Source organism: Aptenodytes forsteri, unplaced genomic scaffold, assembly GCF_000699145.1.
Source record: "Aptenodytes forsteri isolate BGI_AS27 unplaced genomic scaffold, ASM69914v1 Scaffold366, whole genome shotgun sequence".
Classification (NCBI taxonomy): domain Eukaryota; kingdom Metazoa; phylum Chordata; class Aves; order Sphenisciformes; family Spheniscidae; genus Aptenodytes; species Aptenodytes forsteri.
Genome location: NW_008794621.1, coordinates 2,296,562 through 2,318,504, shown reverse-complemented (window position 1 = coordinate 2,318,504; position 21,943 = coordinate 2,296,562). Strand labels below are relative to the sequence as shown.

Sequence of the window (21,943 nt, the reverse complement as noted above, 5' to 3'; positions counted from 1 at the left end):
TTTACAAGGAGAGTTTATAATTTTAAAGCAGTTAATTTATTCAGCCAGTTAACCTGCCACACGTCTGGTGGGGTGCCAGTTATCTCAGGAAGAAACGACATTGTATTGTGCAACACTTAGCCTAAAAAGGAACATTTGCTAATGCGGTGCTTCCCGGGGCAGGGAAGAGCTTGGAATGTGTGTACAGGACTCGCGTTCATACCGGTTCTCAGCTCTGTTGGCCACTCTCGATTATTCACGGTGCCAGCAGGTGGATGCAGGCTTTGAGCATCTGTAGGGTCACCGATGTACTTTAACAGAGGACGCTATGTAGCGTGCTTGTGCTCTCGATGCATTATTGTACTTCCAGCCTCGGGGAGCGGGCCAGCGCTTCCCTAGAGCATCAGCCCTCCCGGCTGGCAGGCGTGTGCCTCTGCGCCGGGGGGATTACCTACCCTAACTGAACTTTTCCAGCTCATCCATTCCTGAGTCAAAGCCTTATTTTCTGGAGTTACTGGTCAGTTAAAGGTTACGCAAGCAATCTAAAGCAAAAAAAGAAGAAATTCTCTGAAATGTAGCTAAAGGAATCGTTTAACAATGAGTTGCACTTACTGAACCATGGAAAAAAAGTTGCTTTTAACTGATGTGTGCTTCTTTTTTTTTATTTAGCACAGATGCACTGAAAGCTTCAGGTGAACGCCTCTATACATGTGTGTATGTGTTTGTGTGTATATATATATATTCTACATGTAAAATTTGTTGGTGATTGATACTTAGAAAGGTGTTGTCTCCCCTTTTGAGTAGATGTTGCTTTAACTTAATGGCCTGACTTTGTTCTTGTTACTGAGCTAAATTAATGGCCGCCAACATGACTATTACATAATCAGTAAAATACCAAATAGCTTGTCCAAAAGCAGTCTTACTTTGTCGTCTGACTACGCATCATTGGAATGACTATTAAGCAGACCGGTTTATAGTGAATTTAAATAACTAGGCAATCTTGCCACTACTCCTAGATGAACACGCTTTCAAGAACTTGTCACGCTGCGTACCGTCTAGATAACCAGCGCATGTGTTGCCACAGTAGGTAACCGTTAAAATACAAGTACCCGCTCGAGTTGCACAGAGTATAGATACATTTATGAGAAGAATTTTCACGTGTATTGTGTCTGCCTTTTGGTTTTCAGTTTTTCCTTTGCTGAGGAAGCTAAATACTATGTTCTGTCGAAAAGCCTTAAATAAAGATTTGTTTATATACTCCTTGGTGTGCTCTCTTTTCATGTCAATGACTTGATTTTTAGAAGTTCTGCTACTTGGTTTTCATACAGATTTTTAGTTCTGTGCACCGGTGTGCAGGCGCCTTCTGCCCTCACTCAGCTGCTGGGCTGCTGGCTCCTCACAGATTTCATACTTTTGGGGGATTTTAAACTCAAGGGGGCTCTAGTTCCTCTTGCTGTAAGTGACAGAATCGGAACCAAGTATCAGTGGAGGGATTAGTGGATGATTATTTACTCCTCTGACTGGTAAACAATCCACAGCAGTTCAGAGGGGGAAAAAAGTTAGAAAATTCAAGTGGATACAATGAAAACACTCAAAATACAGTATCTTGCATACAGAGCCCTCATTCCACCTCGGCATTGCTGTTTCAATTTCTAAAGTGTATTTACAACTTCGTAGGCTGCACAGAATCCGGCCAACTGGCAGACGAGTGGCTGATGCCCAAGCTCTGCAGCCTGGCTGGTGGCAGGGCTTGGCGTGACGGGCAGGAGTGCCTTTTCAGTGGAGGCAGTGTGTTTAAAAAGGCATCAAAAGACATAACTGCATTCCTGCAATTTTATTTACTGTGCACAGGAAAAGATTGATGTTTCCAAAGATAATCTCTTCTGGTTACTTTTGAAATTGGTTAAGAAAATTACTGGCAGATGGAGTTTTAAAATGAAGACAGAAGACGGTACTAACTGGCTTTTCTTCTTGATAAATTTTGTGTTTATTGGACCACTTCAGAGGGCCCTGGAAATGTCTTGCCAAATTCATCTTGGCCAGGCGACAGGAATCTGCTCATTCCGCAAGCAAGACAGCCCAGCCAGGGGCACACAGGCAGCTCAGCCGTCACCAAAACCAGCCTCTGGAACAAGATCTGGTTTGCGCCTTGCTGAGTGTGCCTGCCAGCTTCTGGCACATGAGACGTGGCCCAAACGGGGTGGTAAGAGGGCTGTGCAACATAAACACTCTAAAGCCATTGCTAAAACTAGTCAGATTAAAAAATTCTGAATTGTATGCGGTTCTGTTCCATACCAAATCCGGTAAAAAATGGCCAACAGCAACGGTATAAAGCTGTAGATGACCGTTTCCGCATTGTTTTCAATAGCTCTGTCTTAGAGGAACACAGTTTTCAGAGACCTGAGTTACTCTCTTTTGCCTGACGGCACAGTTTATCATCAGGCTTCCAGCAATGTGGCCCTTGGCCGCATACTTACACTTCATTATTTCCATCTTCCTGTCTTACAACATGTCTGTGTTACTGGTCTTTACCTTATTTCAGCCCTGAGCAGTCTCATCTGTCTAGGTAAGAAAGAGCGTACGTAAAAATGCCATTCCTCAGTTACAGCAGTGGCTTTATTATGAGAAATTAGGATTGAGCTAACTGCTTACAGTTGTGTGGCACGTTAGCTGTTGGTTCACCGGGGAACCTGAGTTTGCATGAAACCTTTTTCTGAACTCAGGCAGATTCTTCAGAATGTATTTGTACTTTCTGCGTCAAAATTCTCCAGTTATCGCCACAGGCTGTACAGAATTTCTTTAGAGTAAAACATGATAGTCTATTATAATTAAAGTAAAACATTTGATTGTCGAGCCAGTATTTTACAAAATACAGTAAACATGATTGTAAATCTGAGAATTTGGTGTATATGCGAAAGAATGTATGTTCTTATACAATTCCTTGTCTGAAAAGCCACATTTGTGCAGGAAGATTTTGCCTCGCCCTGTCATGTCATTCCTGACTTTATTTGAAAATTACAAGCATAACGGTCATTAAAACCAAGACGTGTAGAGTTGGTTTTACTGCAGCTGAAGCCCGTTCGAGCTCTTGGTAGAGGGGAGTTTTGGGACACGAAGCAGCTCGCGATCTGATAGAGACTTCTGAGAAAGAGAAGTCGTGTTTCAAAGCACTGAAGTTACCGGTATTGTCGTGTATTTCCACTGTCTTCAGCATCGGTTTAAATCCCGGTACAGTAGCCTAGGAGCAAACATGAAAGATTTACTTGGCCTGAAGCGTTGAGCAGCATCGGTTTGGTACAGGGTACAGTAGCCTAGGAGCAAACATGAAAGATTTACTTGGCGTTGAGTTCAGCTGTGAAACAATCATTATCTAACAAACATGCTTATTTACACTTTCAATGTATAGGAAAAGCGTTCTAAACGTAAGTTTGAGAACACGGAATGAGAAAAGAGTAAAGTTTTTCACATTACAGCAATAAGACTAAACCCCAAAAAACCCTGAGATGAAAACAGAATATTTATTTATAACAGGGGTGCACCACATGCTGTACAGGAGAGGGAATCCTGCAGTTACGCTTAAGCGTAGGCCCTGCCTGCTGCCAGCCAAGGGCTTATGCTGCATGGATGTTCTCTAATACCAGACAACCTCCGCAGAGAAGTCATTTTGACCCAAGGAAATAACTGTCAACTGATGGCGGCGTCAGCCCGTCGCTGCCTGGGGCTACGTGGATCCCAGCCTCCACCTCCTCGCCCTTCAAGAGCTCTGCGGTTTGTTTCAGACACCTCAGGCTAGTGTCACCGTGGTCCGGATGCTCATCCCAGCTGGCTCCACCATCCAGGTCAGATGAGTGCTTATCTCTAGAAGTTCTGGGGACTTGAGATCTTACTGTATCAAAAAATTTCCTTTCTGCTGACTCATGTTTTAAGATATTATTTTCATTTAATTCTGCTAAAGAGTCTTTACAGCTCCTGTATATGACCTGAGCAAGTTCAGCTCGTTCGTCTGTAGGGATGCAGTCTCACTGTGCTCAGGAACTCAATGCAATTAGAAACAATAATTTGGTGAGGCCGCACACTTACATTGATCACGTACGTCCCAGGCAAAAGGAGAAGAAAGTACTCCCCTTGTTCGTTTGTTCTGTAGGGGCAGATGTGACGCCTTCCTTTGGCTTCCACGATGGCATTGGGAATAGGATTCCCATTCTTATCAGTAACTTGACCCTTGACACCTATGAAAAAGGGAGAGGAGAGAAAGATCACAACCTGTAACTGCGGTGAGCCTCCTTCTCTGGGAAAGTCAGACTGTTTGTTGCTGGAGGCACTCTAAGGCTATTTCAGTGATTTCGAGCACATCTAGTATCACTAGTCGCTTCTATCTTACTGAAGGGAATTAAAATAGAAAATCCTGTGTTGTTGTTATTAATAGTTTACCCTCATATTAAGTCAGAAAGCAGCGTTGTAATCTCTGCTTCTAAATCTCTTTTGTTGAAAACACCATGTATACTTATTGTACATGTCTTTTACTGAAGGGCTTCAATCTTCAGTACTGGTTTGGGGGTTTTTTGCCTTTTCTTTTTTTTTATTTAAAATAAGTCAGCCTCTTATCTAGTACTTCCCAATGGCAAAATACCAACAGTGTCTGCTTATGAAGTAGTTTCCCTAAATTCTCACACACCACCTTCAAGGCAGCACTGGGATTAAGCAAAGATAAAACGGCAGTCAGACATTCTGGGCAACAAAATGCAAGATAAGCAACAGATTTATGCAAACCCTTCAACTCATTGTAAAGTACCGCTGCTTCACTAAGCCGCAGCTCTCTTCCAACTGTGAGGTCAAGATCACACCTAGAAAAGCCTTACAAAAATACCGAATCCAAGCAGCAGAGACCCGTGAAACACCGTCCACATGCACACGCGCGCACACATTTAGAGGCCTCTGGAATAAACGACCGCCCCGAGGCTGCTCAGGAAAGCAGACTCCCTGAGCGGGGTGTATGGTAAGACGGCCCCAGGGGCCTGTCCCTTGCTCCTGCCCCTTGCTCCTGCCCCAGCCCCCAGGGGCCTGTCCCTTGCTCCTGCCCCAGTGCATTTTAAGGCCCTTGCACCACTGTAGTAGTGCCCATCGCCTCACACCTGACACACCTGTAAGCTCTCCTCCCTCACCCATCCCTGGCCTTGCAGCACTTGCTATTGAGAAGCCATAGCTCCCAAGTCCACGCCAGAGCTCCTCACCTGTGAGCTCTGACACTGGCCCAGGCTGCTGAAGGGTTCCCGCTTTGCCCACCGGCCTGGCCTCAGCTTTAGCTCCCTTCCCCATTCGCGTACCCACCTAGATGTACTTGTTTTATATATTCGATCAGAGCAACTTTGTTGTCTCTCCAGAACTTTTCCAGCTGGTCTGCTGGAGGATATTTACAGCATGACAGCTCCAATGTAATTTCAAAACATTGTCCCCAGACATAGTTGTAATCTTGCATTCCACCTTAAAAGTGAAATAAAACAAACAGTGTTCAGCTGCAAAGAAGGACCAAGTTCAAGCTAGAAGAAAAACAGGAGAGTTAAAGTGTTGGTACTTGCATCACACCTGCAAGAAAAGTAAATCAGATAAACCATTCCTCAATGTCACACTTGTATTTACTACCTCCTGTGGAAAACCAACTTGATTACTCTAGTTACATATAGAGCGGTGTTTTCTAAAGCACAGTGGCATTTCGGGAATGATGATTATTATGGCTGAGGAAGGGTGGGTCTTTGACTTAAATTCATTCGAGCACTCCCAACTAAATAGGGGCAGATAAATTCACAGGCTGGCACAGAGTTTGCCACTGCCAAAGCCACCCTAAGAGCCTTTTAAGGCTTTGAATTCCGACTGTGAAAACAACACGCAGTGCCACAGTACACACGACCCATATTCTATTTGGCTACACATAAACAGTAATGAAAACATTTATTTCAGTAATCAAACGTTACAAAAAAAGGATGATATACGAGCAGAAGATTGGTTTTCTTTCTGAAAGGACACGACCTTGGTGCCACACCAGTGTGTGTGCGTAATCTATACAGCTATGCAGGCCTTAAGAAAGGGCACAGAAGCAGCCAGACGGCAGAGACTGCCTCATTCACTTGTGTAACTGCTGATCGGGAGAGCCTGCAAACACCCACGTCCTGCTCAGAGAATCCGCGTGAATGCGTTGGCTTGTTCCCCTCATCAACCCTCTACTCTGGGCAAAATCACAGCCCTTTTGTCATCAAAGATGGCAGGAGAAAGTGAGAACATCGTATCTGAAGCAGCTGAAAAAAAATATCACTGACATTCTTACCTTCCAGCTGGTACCAAGAATACCCGTTGGTGATGCCTTCTGGAAAGGGTTGTCTGTTGTCACACCCAGTCCCTTTGTACATGATGGCATGGTTGAAAGAATAGGTTTTTGCCAGATGAATAAAGACATCGTCATCTGGAGACCTGCTATAGCCTTTCAAAGAGCCGGTAACTGCAGAATAAAGATAGCCATCGTGTAACTCTCATTACTGGTAAAACATACAGTGCTGGCTTACATACAGGATAAACATCTCCCAAATAGCCGTATCAGGCAGTGAATTTTGATGGGGTTTATCAAAGTCTGCCCATCCCAGCTCAAAAGCTGGAAAAACCTTGCAGAAATCCTTACAAATTTTGCTTTGGTACAGCTAATGATCCTAAACCAATTCAGCTGTGGAGAAAAGAGTTTGTTACTAGCTTACCTGAGTTACCATTATCAAAGGTGTAACTGGCAACCAGGGCACCCCCGTGCAAGTTTGCCGAAAGAACAAACGTTTCATTTTTTATCCAGTTCATTACTGCTTGAGTCTCTGGCTGAATGCTAGCGTTGTTATTTTCAAAGGCATCAGGAAAATTTCTGTTCAGATCTTCTCCGTTCTTATTGTACCTTAGAAAGAGAGAAGACATTCCCATTACCGTTTTGCCTATAGGCGCTTCCACGTCGCCAGCCTCCCAGTACTTAAGGTCTGTGGCATGCTAGTGTCTTCAGGAGACACGCAAGATGACCATTGCAAATCTCAAGCATGAAGAAGATGGACTTTCGTTTGCTTTCTGGCAGCACTGGAATTTTCATAGGACACAAGAAAACAATTCTTCTATTATATTTCAGGTGGAAACAGCGAATAATATTTAATATGCATATGGCATGCTCACACCTACTCATACGTGAATTAGAAAACCCTAAGCTAGATAAGGAGGCTGTTGTCCTTCTGTACGTGTTTTTCACTCTTGTATAGAAGACCAAGGTAACTACTGGGTGGCTGTGTCCCCTGTACTGCTGTCACTCTGGACATAGAGCAAAAAATTTGACTCAAACACGGGATGTATTATTCTCTTCCCTCTGTACCTGAAGGTCCAGCCTGTGCAAATGTTTTCTTCCTTTTTCACTCACACAGGTCAGTGCAGAGAGTAGAGAGGGTATTTAGCATCAGCTGTATTGATTTTTAAACTCAGTTAAACTCTGTCTATTTGACAGTGAAGGGATTAAATATCCCACCCTCCATAAAAGTCCTATCAATTTGCTGAGGAGTAAATTTCTTTCCTAATAAAAAGGAGGGCCTACACCGGTCACCTAGAGAACTAAACTACCTAAACTACCTTTTCACTTGCTTCCGACGTTGCCATGGCCAGTGATCCAAGAGAACTTCTAGCACATGAGTTTGCTTTTTCTGCACATTCCAACTTTGTCCCTTTGGCATTTCTTCCCATTCTCTCACTCTCTCTTCTTCTTCCCTCTTCTAGCTTGTTAAACTTTTCCTCCCCTTTTTGGTCTCTGCAATAGTTACATTAAAGAATGCAAAAGTAGCACAGGATGCAATGCGTAAGTTTTTTTCCTAGCACTACTGTTAGCACAGCACCTATTGTAGCTAGCTCTGCTTGCCTAACTCCTCCCTCTTACTAGATCTGCATTCGACATGATCTTTAAACACATTTCTAGAAGTTCATTCAACAAGCTTAGACACACCTTTTTCTCATTAAGAGGGTTACAGAGTTCTCCAATTGAAATAGATCCCTGTGGCTGGAGTTTTCCTTCTTTTTTTTTGTAGCAACCTAAAGGTTTAAATAGGTTATTGTGCTTCTATTTGCAGCCTGGGTGTCCTGCCTGAAAGGTTAGGTCAGGTCATTACACCATTCTGAGCAATTTCCTCTAGCCACACCACGTATAAACACCAGTCTGACTCAGTCTTCCAAAAACTCTATGCTGTAACAGTGCGTCTTCAGAACAGCACCAGCCAAAATTAGCCCTAACACATCCTCTAGGCTATCCTCTCCACCAAGTATGATTCAGTCTCTTGGTTATCTCCGATTATTACTCCCCACCCATTTTCTTTACCTACTCCCACCCTCCTAAGCCACCCTTACCTTCCTCGTGTGTAATAACAATCAGGTACTTTTGTAGCTTCAAATCCATCAGGATTCATTGTTGGCATGATATGAATCCGGGTATTATTGAGTAACCGGGTAATAATTGGGTCACGTCTATAGCTGGTCACCAGGAATTCTATCAAATGGAGCAGGATTTCTCTCCCAACAGTCTGTATAAAGCAGCATAGATTTTATTTTAAGTCTGCTACAGAAAACGAAGAAGAAAAAAAAAAAAAAAAGACCCACCACGTTGCACTTACAGATTTTTCTTACTGGATTACAGACACATAAAAGGCATACAAGAGCATTCTGGTCAACACCGTTTTGTTTTATGTTCTCCCCTAAATGTATTTAAAGTAATTTAATACATAAAAGGAGTCACTGGAGGGTTGTCACAAGGGTTTTAAACCTCAATCAACCAGAGCTTTTTCTGTAATGGGAAACTGTGTCAGCTGCACTGCTTAAATCCTGCATGGATGCCCGAGGGACCCCGGGCCCTGCACATAAGCATCAGTGCTGTGCATCACCACTTGGCAGTGATGGTTCAGAAGAAAGGAAGGAGACACCTTCCATGTTTTCCAGGGTGCTACAGAGCAGGATTTTTTTCTTGTTGATGCCCTTTCATGGGAAGTCAACTTTAATACAGGATCAAGAGAGGCCCCATAGATGCTTCTGTTATATTCTCTGTTACGTTGCTTTATTTTAATGCCATGAACAGAAGCATTGGGGAAACCAAACAGGTATATATAAATCCTTAGGCAAAGAGATGGAAGGACATTTGGATGCAGACTTTGGATCAAGGAAAGGCAGTGGCAGAGAAAAAGCTAAATGCGTATTTTTGTTCATTTAAGTTTCTATAGTTCGTGAAAGCTGGCAGGACATCTCCCTTCGGTCTACTCTATCAGATTTCAGGCAAAACAGTGGCAAGTTCCAGATCCAGTGAGTTAAGAACAGTCCTGTTCTACCCCAGAAACCACTAGGACAGTGTTCACTGGACCATACTTTACAGGAGTACTTTCTATAGCACTGTGATCCGTACCTCAAGGGTGTTGTAGGGTTCCTAAGCCCTGGCTGGGATGGGAACAAATCAAGACTTGCAAGAGATAATTTATCTCTACTTTATCTCCAAGAACAAAGCCTGGTAAATCACTGCAGGCTCCAGTTCAGAGCTACAGCACCTAAGTATCTTTTAGAATGAGTCTTGCATCACTAAGGTGGAAATACTGCAAAGAGTTTTTCTTTTTTGTCTGAAGTGAGGAACATGGAGTGACATTACTGGATGAACCTGGTATCACAGATAAACATCAGCTTGCTTTCAGACTGGTACAGGCTAAGGTAAAAGGTAGGTGAAATCGGGCAGGGGAAAAGGAATATTTCTCCACAGCTATTTGCTGCAATAGTATCTTGTTAAATTTTCACATTGGTGCATTTTAAGTGGCAAATCCTGCTCTGGGTGTTGAGGTAAACAGGAACACAGACACCATCCAGCAGGAGCTGGGTTGGTACACGACGGGGCAAGGAGGGCTGGGTGTAACTGCTGTTCAGGTTGGGAACAAACCATATCTTGCCAGTTAGCCAGCAATTGCTGTTTATCGCAGGAGAAACAAACAAACAATGTAGTGCCAAACATGACTCCGCTAAGTTGCGGATCACACCATTTTAAGTGTCATACTTGAAGACAGCCATGGTCTCCGAGTTGGTACTTGAGCAATTCTGCCATGCTCTTTGTACAGGGAAAAAGAAGGACCTCTTCCCACCTGCCCCCCAGCAGATTTGTTCCCAAGTTTTCTAACCCTTGCCTGTCAGGTCCTGATGGTCTCCTGCAAGCCACCATCTAGTAATCCACTAGGGGAAGCTGCGTTACACGAATGCGTTTACTGTCCCGATAACTAAATGGTTCTTCTTCTAGATGCTACAGCAAATGGGCTTTCACAAGGGGAGAAAAGTCACCTAATTTCCTCCATTGCCAGTAGCTTTCAAAACAGCACCTGAGTACATGAAAGCAGACTGCTCTGCAGGTTTGATAAATTTACTCTGTGAAATTTAAGAAGTGATGCAACAGAACCTGTCTTGTACAGGCAGCTCAGTTCCAGCTCTGGGTGATAGACATCTTGGGAACCATACAGAGCTGGGAGGGGGGAAAGGAGGGGAGAGAAGTCAGTCAAATCATGGCCCTGGGCATGAGAGATAAAGCTAGCAGACTCAGAAGCAACAAGAACAGCCCTACCACAGAGATAGCTAAACTACAGACAAGACTGGACTGCTCTCTGGAGGAACTAGGAAAGTGCCTCTGCCCCTACCGTACTTCTCTTCAGTGCCTGACAAAAAGACATCCAGAAAAGAAAGGGTAGAGAAGCAGGAACAGGAGTGGGAAAAAGATAAAGAAAAGCAACAAGAGAAGGTGGTGTAAAAGGACAATGCTTATAAAGAATGGAAGATGACCAGTTTTTCATGGATGACATTCTTTGCACTTAAGAGTTAAACCCACTTACTTACATATATGGTATTTTAAAAAACTAACCCTATTTTATAGGATTCCTTGTATAGCTACTGCTGTACCGCAGTACTTAGAACACTAAACAATTTGGCTAATCTCTATCACAGAGGGCTGGTACTTAGATCATTCCCCAGTGGGGGAAGAATGTATTTATTACCACTCTGTTTTGGTGGAGTGACAGAAGGTTGGTTTTATTTTCATCCAGAGCACCTTGCATTTCTTGAGAAAGCACATCTGGAGGTGTTTGAGGGGAAGAAAAGGGAAAGTTTTTGTTTCTGGGAAAGTATAGCTCAAGTTTTGATCTAGCCCTTGGAAGTCATCTCCTGCCCAGCCAAGCTTTACCCTGTTACTAGAGAGGTCAACTCTACCTGTGGAGAAAAGTTTACGAGACATTTATTTTTACTTTAGAGATTCAAATAAAGGATCTAGACACAGTGGAGGTAGGTTGCTGACAGTAAAGTCAAGGACAGACACCTTAACCTGCCTCTAGTCTAACACAAAGATGTAGAGAGCAGGGGACAGCCTTTCTGTGCTCTGGGGCTTTGAGAAGACATGATGAATATTTGGTTTTAATTGCAGTATCCCGAGGGCGATGCCCAGGTGCATTGTTTTGCTGTAGCTCAGATGAGGGGTGACACAAAAGCAACGGAAAACCCTTTCTCCCACCTCTAGGGACACAGACATTAAGTTTCTCTATGCACTTTCAGCTGTCAGTTTCCTTGCGTGCCCCAAAAGAAGTCAGCAGGAAAGGCTTCCAGTGATCCTCAGGGGAAGTCCTGAATGAAGAAGCATGCATGTGTCAGGGCATGGATAAACACTGTAGAAAAGGGTGTGACTGCCATTTCTGTAGACATACCCCTTAAACTTGCTGACTATCGCTTCTGGTGTGGCTGGGCCAGCACCCTGCTCAGCTACTGAAGGACTTACTCAAGAAGCCCTAGTAGCAGCCAGTTAAGAGATTAAGGTTAGCTCCAAGTGCACCTGCACTGTAACGTTTTACTGCAGCACCCCTGTTCTTAAAACATTTTTGTTACCCCATGATAAAGACCCAACACCAGGGGACCATGTGTGGATAGAGTCTGCCCATTTTTATGATTAAAATTCTTTCCTTAAATGTGGCCTGTTTTTTAAGTTGAACGATGTTGAAAGAAAGATCCAAACCATCAGGTAGGACCTGTTTCAGAGCAACATGGTCTTGCCAGTCTCCTTGCGCCAGCCCTGACTGCTCTACAGACCTAGCGCAGCACACCAGGCACAACCCCACCTAAGGAAGCAGAGTTACAGCAGAGAAACCAATAGTCCATCCTGGTTTACCACTTAAATGCCACACTTACAAGACGTTCTTTAACGCCCGTACAGCACTAATTATTATGCACGGCTGCGACACACCCCACTGTGTTTGTCCTTCTTTACCAGTGTTAAAGCGACTGTTTCTGCAAATACAGTTTGGCACATACCCATTTACTTCTATAGCAGTAATCACTATGGAAATACGAGAACTACCACATGTATGACAGGGAGTTGCAGTTCCTTGGTTTATCACTGAAGGAAATGGCAACATAAAGGCTGCTTTTGAACTAGTAACCAGCATAAGATGTTACCACCTGGACAAATTCCACAGCCTTCAGGCTTCTTCTCAGTCTAAGCTTCACCTGGCTGAGAAATGGATCACTTTTCCTTTTCCCACTCAGAAGAGTGGGAGTAAAGATAAGGAAAAAGGTAACTGGGGCGAGGCAGCAGCCCTACCTGTGTTGAAAGAGATCTCAGCAGCATCCAGCTTTTTTTAAAGTCTGAGGTTAGCAAATAGATTTGGTTGCTTTGAATTTTTAAATCTCTGGTGCTTCTGACCTTTTTTACATCACATCAGCTGATACTGAAGCCAGGTGGAAAACAGTTCACTAGGCAAGAAATATTTCTTTTCTTTATTATTTTTTCTAGAGCACATATTTGTTTCCCTGCCACACCACTTCCATACTATATTGCACAGAACAAAGGACATAGGAATATGTGCTGAAAATTCCTTATAGCAGATTGTACTGTATGTGGACACAACTCTTCTTGCCCAACCTGGTGACAAAAAAAAAAGCAAGCCTTTTTTTATAGTGGCATTTTGATAGTGTAAATGCAGCTTCCATTCATTTTTTGGAAATGAGAGTGAGAAATTCTACACAAGACTCATTAGTTTGTTGTTTGTTTTTAATCCCCAGTTATACTGATCACAAATAAATCTACCCCAGTCCTCAGTCACCCAATGCCTAATAAGTGACCATATCTCAGGAAACCCTTCTGTGGATATGACCACGTCTATGATGACATGGAAAATAGGGTCTAGTTGCTTTAACTTAAATCACAAGATAAGCCAGCAAAACAAACACATCCTTTCACATAGGCTAGCTCAGGCCTATCAGTATAGGCTCAGCTTCACATAATGAAAGAGGCAAAATACTATTACACTAAGAAAAGAAAGTGATCAGAAGCGGATGATTTAGGAGAAAAGGGTTGGTATCAGCATTACCATCCTGGAAAAGAGTTTATTTGTGATGGCCCAGTTACACTATAGCTATAGAAAGTTAAGGAAGCCATATACTTAATATATTAAAGGGGACAAGCAGAAATGCACAGGTAGTTTACACCTTGTTCAGACATGCTTTTCCTTAAAGCGTTTTCCTGCTGCGATACACATGGTTTAGGAACAGCCTTCTAATTAGATCCTGTGGTTCAGTTGTGTAGATTGGATTCAAGTCACTGGTACAGCTGGTCAAAAGGTGATAGTTCTGCTCCATTTATGACTTAGGAGTGTTTGGGGGTTTGGTTGTCGTCGATGTCAAGTGGAATGAGTTTTTCCCCAGAGAGGTACGTGTGAGTGTACACACTGAGGAAGAGACGATCTTTCAAGTAAGACTACAAGCCTGGGACAAGAGAGGCTGCTGCCGAATTCAGAATGAGAGCTGCCCTGGAACAGCAGGAAGCCTCTCCCTCATCTTCCTCAGTGCAGACTTTATTAACATTTCACAGGCTTGTCCATTTTGTGCAGTCTATTAGTGCCATTTTGATTACATAGCTGCAAGTGACTGAACTAATTATCAGTTTTAATCTGGCTCGGGTTAAACAAAAAGTGCTGCTAAAAATGGCCAACTTCATACAGGCACAGAAAGAATGGGAGAAGTCTTTTGTTGCATCTCTGGGGATCTGGGGCAAAAGTTCACTCTATTTGGCAACGGTGATCACAAAATAAGGTCATTTAAACCTTGGCTGGTCATGTCTTACAATATTAAGAAAAATGAACCTACTTAAAAAAAATAAATCTTTCCAGTTCTGAAAAAAAAAATAATCTCTTCCTATATTGTGTACTCACATTATTTTATTAGAACTTCCCTGTTGGGCAGCTCTCCAAATAACCTAGGTTTTCTTCCAGCAGCATGTGTGAACAGCCTGTACACATGCAATTCAGGCTCCCCCCCAACTTTTAGGTTTTAGGAGCAGCCGGCCAAAATGTCATTTGCGTGATCATGACAGGTTAGAAGGGCAGCATCACCAAACAATACTTGAGAACAGAACTTTTCTTACTTTGTACCATTTATGGAAAGCATCACTGAAGCACAAAAGACCTAATTAGATCAATGAAGCCATAATCCTGCAATTTTAAGTTATGAAAGACTGGAACACAAGCTGAAGCTTGTCATACAGTTAGTGCAAAACTTATCTGCTTAATATATTATAGGGGTAGTTGAATCTTTCCCCAGTGACTAGTCCAGCAGAATCTTAGATTATGGGAAAAAATATTAAAGTTCTCCAACGCTTCTCTATATGAGGAATTCATTTCCTGCCATCTGAAATACATTTATGGTCAGATACGAAAAACAAAACACCAACTGTGCGTTATTGCCTTATGTTTTTGTGAGTATGGATAAGATCATCATGAGGGCCTGAAAAGGAGGAATAGCTCTACTTCCAGAATCTTCCCTAGGTGCATGCTTGGTCTAATGAACAAGCTAGAATGTAGCATGGCACTTAGCGCTATACAGTACCTAGGCAGCTTAGGATCAACCCTGCTCAGACAAACTCAGACACAGTGCCAAATACTTTAAAAAAAAAAAAAAAGTCTTGCCTCACTTCCTTAAAGTCAGTATAAAAATTTAGATCCTAGGCAGTGATCCAGGTTGCCTGATCTCCAGCAATTCTTGACCCTGTGGATACGCAAACAGCATGTGTCTCCATGGTCAAAGTTCCTTGTGCATATCCAGCTGGGCAGTGATAGCGGCAGGAGTGCTTCACTGTGGAGGTTTCGATAGGAGGAGTGGCCTTCTGCAGTCCAGCAACACTGGATTTGAGAGCCAGGCCATTCTGGATGAGATCATATCCTGCCCTCCATCTCTTTCCCACCAAAGCTGGGTCATCTGTAGCCATAGGTTTGCAATTCCCATAAGGGATTGTCTGCAAAAAAATCAGGGATTGTCCAAAAGTCTGCAGGGATTGTCACACAGAGCCTCAGTTCCTAGGCACCCTGGACTACCCTGCTGATACGCACCAGGTTTTAGGAGTTGCAAACCCTATCTTGGGCATCCAGTAACGCATGTACCCATTTGAAACCATGAATCAGCTTCCTCCCACACAGAGTTAAATTCCAAAGCAGTCAGATTCCCAGCAGCCCTTTGAGCACAGCCACTGTCAAACAAGGTGAAACTAGTCTAACTTGGGGAAAATTCTTGGCACATAATGTCACAAGTGCCTGTAGGCGTGCAAGTGCCTTAATGATAATGATTCTAAGTGCTCACACACAGTATTGGTAATAGCAATAGCTTGTGATATGTTATGCTTTACACAGGATACACTTCCTACTAGATCTATTTTTCTTAGTTTTGGGAATTCACAGTCTAGCGTATATATGTGAAAAATATAAATTTTGCCATTTCTCTGTTGAATTATTTACCCTTCACCTTAAAGACTACATAGAAATATATTGTGTAGTTTAAACTTATCCTGAACATGACTAATAAAAGCAGGTAAAACTAAAGAATAAGGGAAATAGAAAGCAAGAAAAGATCAGAGAGAAGAGTGAAGCTTTGAGGCTTTCCGTTCCAGATTCATGTACTACACCAGGAAGGCTCACAATCACCATTTTTCCCTTTATTGTTAATAAGCGGGCATTCTTTCCACAGCCAGTTAAGCCTGACATTGCTTTTTGTTTTGTACTCCCTGTGTTATCTCAGGTGAATCTAGGTATTCCTAGCTTAAGGTTCCCAAGAGAAATTTTCTTTCTAAAACAAATGATTTGGTGCTTCACAGGAATTATTATTCAGTCTTAGGATGTATTTGAAGAGTTCTATCAGTCATACTTCATGCCTAGGCAATAACAACATACAAGCAAACTACTGCATCTGACTCATTGCCAGGAAAGTTAAAGCCTCTGGGTTTATCCACATGGAGAAGACAAAGCTCTCTACTTAAGAGCAGTCTTAGGTGTAGGATTCTTCACCGTGATGTAAGGTCTCCTAAAGCCCTTCCACCAAAACAAGGGAACTTTACTCTTGAAATTCCTCAAGAAACACACACATATTAGGACTTCTTTGAGGTATGATATACCTTAATAATGAGTAGCACACACCTGAGAGAAGTTCACTCTAAACCTCTGGTAAGTGTATTTGGTAAAAATGACATTACAAAAGTTGAAACGTACCTCATCCCCATGCATATTAGCAACATACTTGAACTCTGGAATGCCAATCTTATGGTGGGTTGGAAACCTTCCCAGAACAAGAACCCACAGGTCTCTACCTTTAAGAGGGGAAGGGGAAAAGACATTTTTTTTTAAACAAGTGTAAAATCATACAAACCTTAGAGAAAAAAAAGAAAAAAAAAAGAGTTGGTCATTAAGACCACCGTACAAGTTCTCATATTTCATTGCTGCCCAGTCAGTCCTATATATAGGATATCAAAGTAGACTGTGGTTTTTTTTATTCTATGAGTACTTGCTAAATTAGTTATAGGAATAAATATGTTTTGCCTTCTGACCAGAAGCGTGTAGAGAACCCTGCAATTTCAAATGCATTTAACCAGTGCTAGAAAATAGTTTGGGGTGTTTTTGTAATAAACATTTTTCAAATCAAGTTTAGCAAGCAAGAGCTTGTCAAGCAAAGTCACCAAGCAACTAAAGATTATTTAAAATAAGACACTCTTCCCCCAAAAATATTAAATCATGATAAGGGTTTTCTGAAGTACATACAGCTGTTTCCATTATCACAAAGAAAGAGTATAACTTTTTTGTATTAAAGACAACACAGAAAAGCTAAATAAATTCATGAGTTACTGCTCAGAAAACAGAAGATACCAGGCAGAGCTGTATCAGAGACATATTAAAAAAAAAAAAATCAGCAGGGAAAGAATTAATAGCTACAGAAAGAGTATTAGTTAGGACCAGTAAAGCTGCACAGGAAGCTGAACTTTAAGTAACAAAGTAAACAAACATACATTTTGGAAGTCTTCATTTAAAGGGGGTGGGGGGCATTTCTGATTATTTTTAGTGATGTGGCATTTCAGTTCTCATCTGCAAAGCTATGCTTCCCACTAGTCTGCTCAATGAGGTGGAAAGCTCTAGTTTCAGTAGGTGGCAGCAATGAAACCGGACCGGTTCCTTGATAACAGCGGTCACAGCCTATAGATTGCTAATGGCCAGATCTTGCATGCATGCTGCCTGTCCCCAGTTCTCACGCAGGGCTTGTTGGGACTCATGAGCTGTCTCAGCAGATTCCAGACGTCATTGTTACTTACAGGAAAGAAGAACGTAGGTGCTGCTATATGCAGTACTATAAAAAACATTATTTCCTAAATCTTTGTGGATCATCAAATCTGCAGTAAACAAACTCTGGAGCATAACAATTTCCCAAAGGTGGAAGCCATGGCCCTCATGGTATAGCTGCAGTGAGCCAGTCACACAGCTAGAAAGGAAAACAAAGACGTGGCAACTGCAGTACCTTCAGGAATGGGAGAAAAAAAGTTGAAGAGGACAGAAGGAACACTACAAGATGCACTGAGACCTGATGGTGTCCCAGCTCTCTTCTAGATGGAAGTGGATACAGCTAAACTGTAAAACGCATGGTTTCCTACAGAGGAGACGTATATCCTCTATAAAGTTATAAATTCCTTCGGCCCTGGGACTGCCCATTATCAGCATGAGTACCAGGCACACAGACAGGGCTTCAAAATATCTTAGAGCCAACAGGTTCAGTGAATTACTCTGAGAGGGCTTTTTACATGTAAGTGAAGTTAAGTGCTGATTAAAAGCATTAGTTTCCTCAAATCCTTGATGATTTCCTATACAAGCACAAAGGAGTGACCTAGACAGTGAGATAGCTTAGTGCAGGATCAGGACATTAAACCAGCCAATATACTTGCTATATTTATATTACCTTTCTGTATATAATTATTATCTAATATATAAAATACCCAATCAATCACAGCAGCCAAACAATATTGTAGTCCCCAGAACATGAAGCATCTTATCTCACCAATAACCAGACATTAAGATTAGCCCCTGGTTTTATTTTAATGGAAGCAGATCATAAAGACCATTTCAAATCCAACTACTAGCAATGACGACATCCATATCCATTGCATACAGACTTTTTAGAGCACTTCATGAACCAATGTAGAACAGTGCCATATTCTTTAGCCACTTCCCCATAGCAGCACTAGCACCAATTCAGTACTATATATACTAAAGCAAGTCCAAGTACAGCTAAAATGCTATAGTTATTTCTGTCATTTAAGACTTTCTACAAATAATATTGTATTCTGATTTCAAATTAAAAAAAGATTTCCAGTGCCTTGCCATCAGCAGTGCTGATTCCTGCTGCTATCACTGTGAAATTGCACTCATGGGAAACACAGGGAAGAGCTAAGTATAGACTAGCATTAACTACTGATTGAAGTTGGTCTTTCCAGCATTAGTGTTTAGACTCTTTATAGTTTGTGTGAGGGCCATCTAAATGATAAACACTCCCATGAACTGAGACATCAATTATTTCCTGGCATTTCCAGCTTGTGAGAACCTACCATTAACCATTAAACCTACCATTAACAATTAAAATAAATTCCTGGGTCTGCTCAGCCTGCAGTACTGGATAGTGTACCTATGAGGGATGATGTAAGATTTCTTTCCATACAGCAGTAATTTACTGCGTGTAAAAAGATTCAACATATAGATTAAGTTTCCTTTAATCAGTAAAGCCTAGATAACTCTGTTTTTGTACCTGAAGTGAATAGCTAAGCTACCTCCCATGCTTTGAATCAAATGAATGTATCTCAAAAAGCCATTTCTCACTGCCAAACCAGAACTGACTTCAACTAATTAGTGAACTATATTTCAAGTAATCAAGACAAACATGTTTCTAACTGTGTGTCTCAGGACAACTAACAAGACTTGTATTGGAACAGAGCCAGATTACACAGCTTCTAGTAGAATGCGCAGCCCTTTTTTAAGTTTTCCAGCGTTGCCACAGTTCATGGCATAGTATCAGTATTCTAAACAGATCTATGAAAACTGGGACTTAAGATGGAGAATTGAAATTGATCTCCAGATCTAGTGGGAAAGAAACCCAGTCATTTGTAGATGTTGCTGTCTGGATTGCACTCCCTGGTTTGTTTTATTCTGAAATTTATTTCTACTTTTCTTCACTTTGTTCTTTACAGCTTCATTTATGAAAAAGAACTGTTGTTATTTCAAAGAAAGTTATGGCTAGGAGATGAAGTTAAATGACTGGGCAATGCACCAGACCCACTGTCAGTACCACTCAGGCTAGGCTACTGATTCAAAAGTCTTTTCACTTCGACCCAGAAAAAACATTAGACTGACTACAGTCCTCCTGGGCTGGCCATGTGTTGCACGCTGACTTCATGGGTAGGAACTGTAGCAATGCTGATCCATGTTGAGGTAGTCACTACCTAGAAAGGCACAGGACAGAGAGAAGAGGAAGAAAGATTGACTCTCATTAGAATGCAAGGTCCAAGAACAATTTAATCATAGAAATAATCACAGAATCATAGAACGGCCCAGGTTGGAAGGTACCTCAAAAGATCATCTGGTCCAACCTTCTGTGGGAAAGGGAGCCTAGATGAGATTATCAAGCACTTTATCCAGTTGCATCTTGAAAACCTCCAGTGATGGGGACTCTACCGCATCCCTTGGGAAGCTGTTCCAGTGAATGATTGCTCTCACTGTAAGAAATTCTTTCTTATATTGAGACGAAACCTCTCCCGGTGCAACTTGTATCCATTGCCCCTTGTCTTTTTCCACATGGCTCCTTGTGAAGGGAGAGCCTCCATCCTCTTTGTAGCCACCCTTTAAGTACTAGAATCCTGCGATGAGGTTTCCCCCTGAGCATTCTCTTCTCCAGGGAGAACCACCTGAACTCCTTCAGTCTTTCCTCACAGGACAGGTTCTCCAGCCCTTCGATCATCTTCGTGGCCCCGCTTTGGACCCTCTCCAGTCTGTCCACATCTTTCTTGAATTGTGGGGACCAGAACTGGACACAGCACTCCAGGTGCAGCCTGACAAGCAGTGGGTAGAGTGGGATGATCAAATCTTTATGTCGGCTAGTAACGCCCCTGCGGATGCAGTCCAGGATCCGATTTGCCTTCGTTGCTGCAGCGGCACACTGCTGACTCATGTTCAGCTTGTTGTCCACCAGGACCCCCCAGATCCCTTTCAGCAAGGCTGCTCCCCAGCCACGCAGATCCTAGCTTGTGCTGGGCTCTTTGGTTATTCCATCCCAGGTGCAGGACTTTGCATTTGTCTTTGTAAAACTTCATACTGTTCTTGCTAACTCAGTCTTCCAGCCTGTCCAGGTCTCTCTAAGACGGCTCACCCTTCTGACTTGTCCACCTCACCACCCAGTTTGGTGTCATCAGCAAACGTGGTGACAGTGCTTTCAATCCCATCATCCAGATCATTTATGAAGATGTTGAACAGTGTAGGGTCCAGTATTGATCCCTGGGGGACCCTACTTGTGACAGGCTGCCAGCCTAAGTAAAAACCATTGATGACCTCTTTGAGTGGGCTCCAGATCTGACTGAATACCTATTTGAACAGTACAGCACTGAATATAGCTCATACAAAACTTGCTCTGACACTGGCTAGAAAACTGAGGTTTTAGATGTCTAAATCCAAGCCTCAGATATGAATCTACCTGGATCCATCTACATTACCTATAAAACACATAAAGCTCGATTATGAAAAAAGACAACATGACATTACACCAAATCAAAGTAATGACCTCAAAAAAAATATACTTTTGAGATTTGATACAAGCCACAATTTACTTCTCTTTGTTCTTCATATCCTCTTCCTTAAAACTTACTATTTACTCTTACTTATCCCATGTTTGGCAACAAACTCTACAGGCCAAGTAGCATCTTTGTATTTCATATCCTCTTCCTTAAAACTTACTATTTTTTACTCTTACTTATCTTTATTCTTCAGATTGATATTGACTACTGATAGATCACCAGTCCTGAGAACTCGCCCTATCAGGGCTTCATTCTGTCATGCTCCACACAAACTTTTAAGATATATGTTTCTGACCCCCAAAGCATACAATCAAAGCACTGCAAAATAAGAAGGGGGACCAGACAGACAAGGTTTTATTCAATGAGAATGTAAGAGGGTGGTGGCTATGCCTTAGGCATAGCTTATATCAATCCTGCTCAATTCCAGTATAAGCAGAAGAGCTTCAGCCTAGATTCTATGATGAGAACACCAAGTAACAGTAGTGAAATAAACATACCAGCTGATTTTTATAACAGCTTCCACTGCAAGAGCAACCACTAGGTAGTTACGGTTTGACAGAAGAGAAGTGATGCAAATAACCAGCTTCTGCATTACTTATACAAAATATTGTGGGGAGACGGGATGGCATGGGAGTCACTCCTTGATAAATTCTTCTGTAGATATACCACAATTCCCACGTAATCTCTCACACTCTCTTTAGTCCACTTTAACTATGCATACTACTATCGGAAACATTTCTTTACCTGCATTTGGCAACATATTCTGCTATGTCTTGGGAT

At 42.2% G+C, this 21,943-nt stretch overlaps 1 protein-coding gene across 2 annotated transcripts; it reads right to left on the bottom strand.

Annotated features, from left to right (window-relative positions):
* Positions 1-1,799: 1,799 nt before the first annotated feature.
* On the bottom strand, positions 1,800-16,660 carry CPM (carboxypeptidase M). 2 transcript variants are annotated; one of them, XM_009273224.2, is made up of 7 exons: positions 16,557-16,660; positions 8,380-8,552; positions 6,720-6,904; positions 6,299-6,469; positions 5,308-5,460; positions 4,060-4,208; positions 1,800-3,217 (listed from the first exon to the last, which is right to left on the bottom strand). In XM_009273224.2, the coding sequence occupies exons 1-7, from the start codon at positions 16,569-16,571 to the stop codon at positions 2,984-2,986; spliced, it is 1,080 nt and encodes a 359-aa protein (XP_009271499.1). In that variant the 5' UTR covers positions 16,572-16,660; the 3' UTR covers positions 1,800-2,983. The 2 variants fall into 2 exon arrangements, with proteins under 2 accessions (XP_009271499.1, XP_009271500.1); XM_009273225.2 differs by lacking the exon at positions 16,557-16,660 and adding an exon at positions 7,615-7,789 and having other exon boundaries at positions 8,380-8,464.
* Between the last annotated feature and the right edge of the window lie 5,283 nt (positions 16,661-21,943).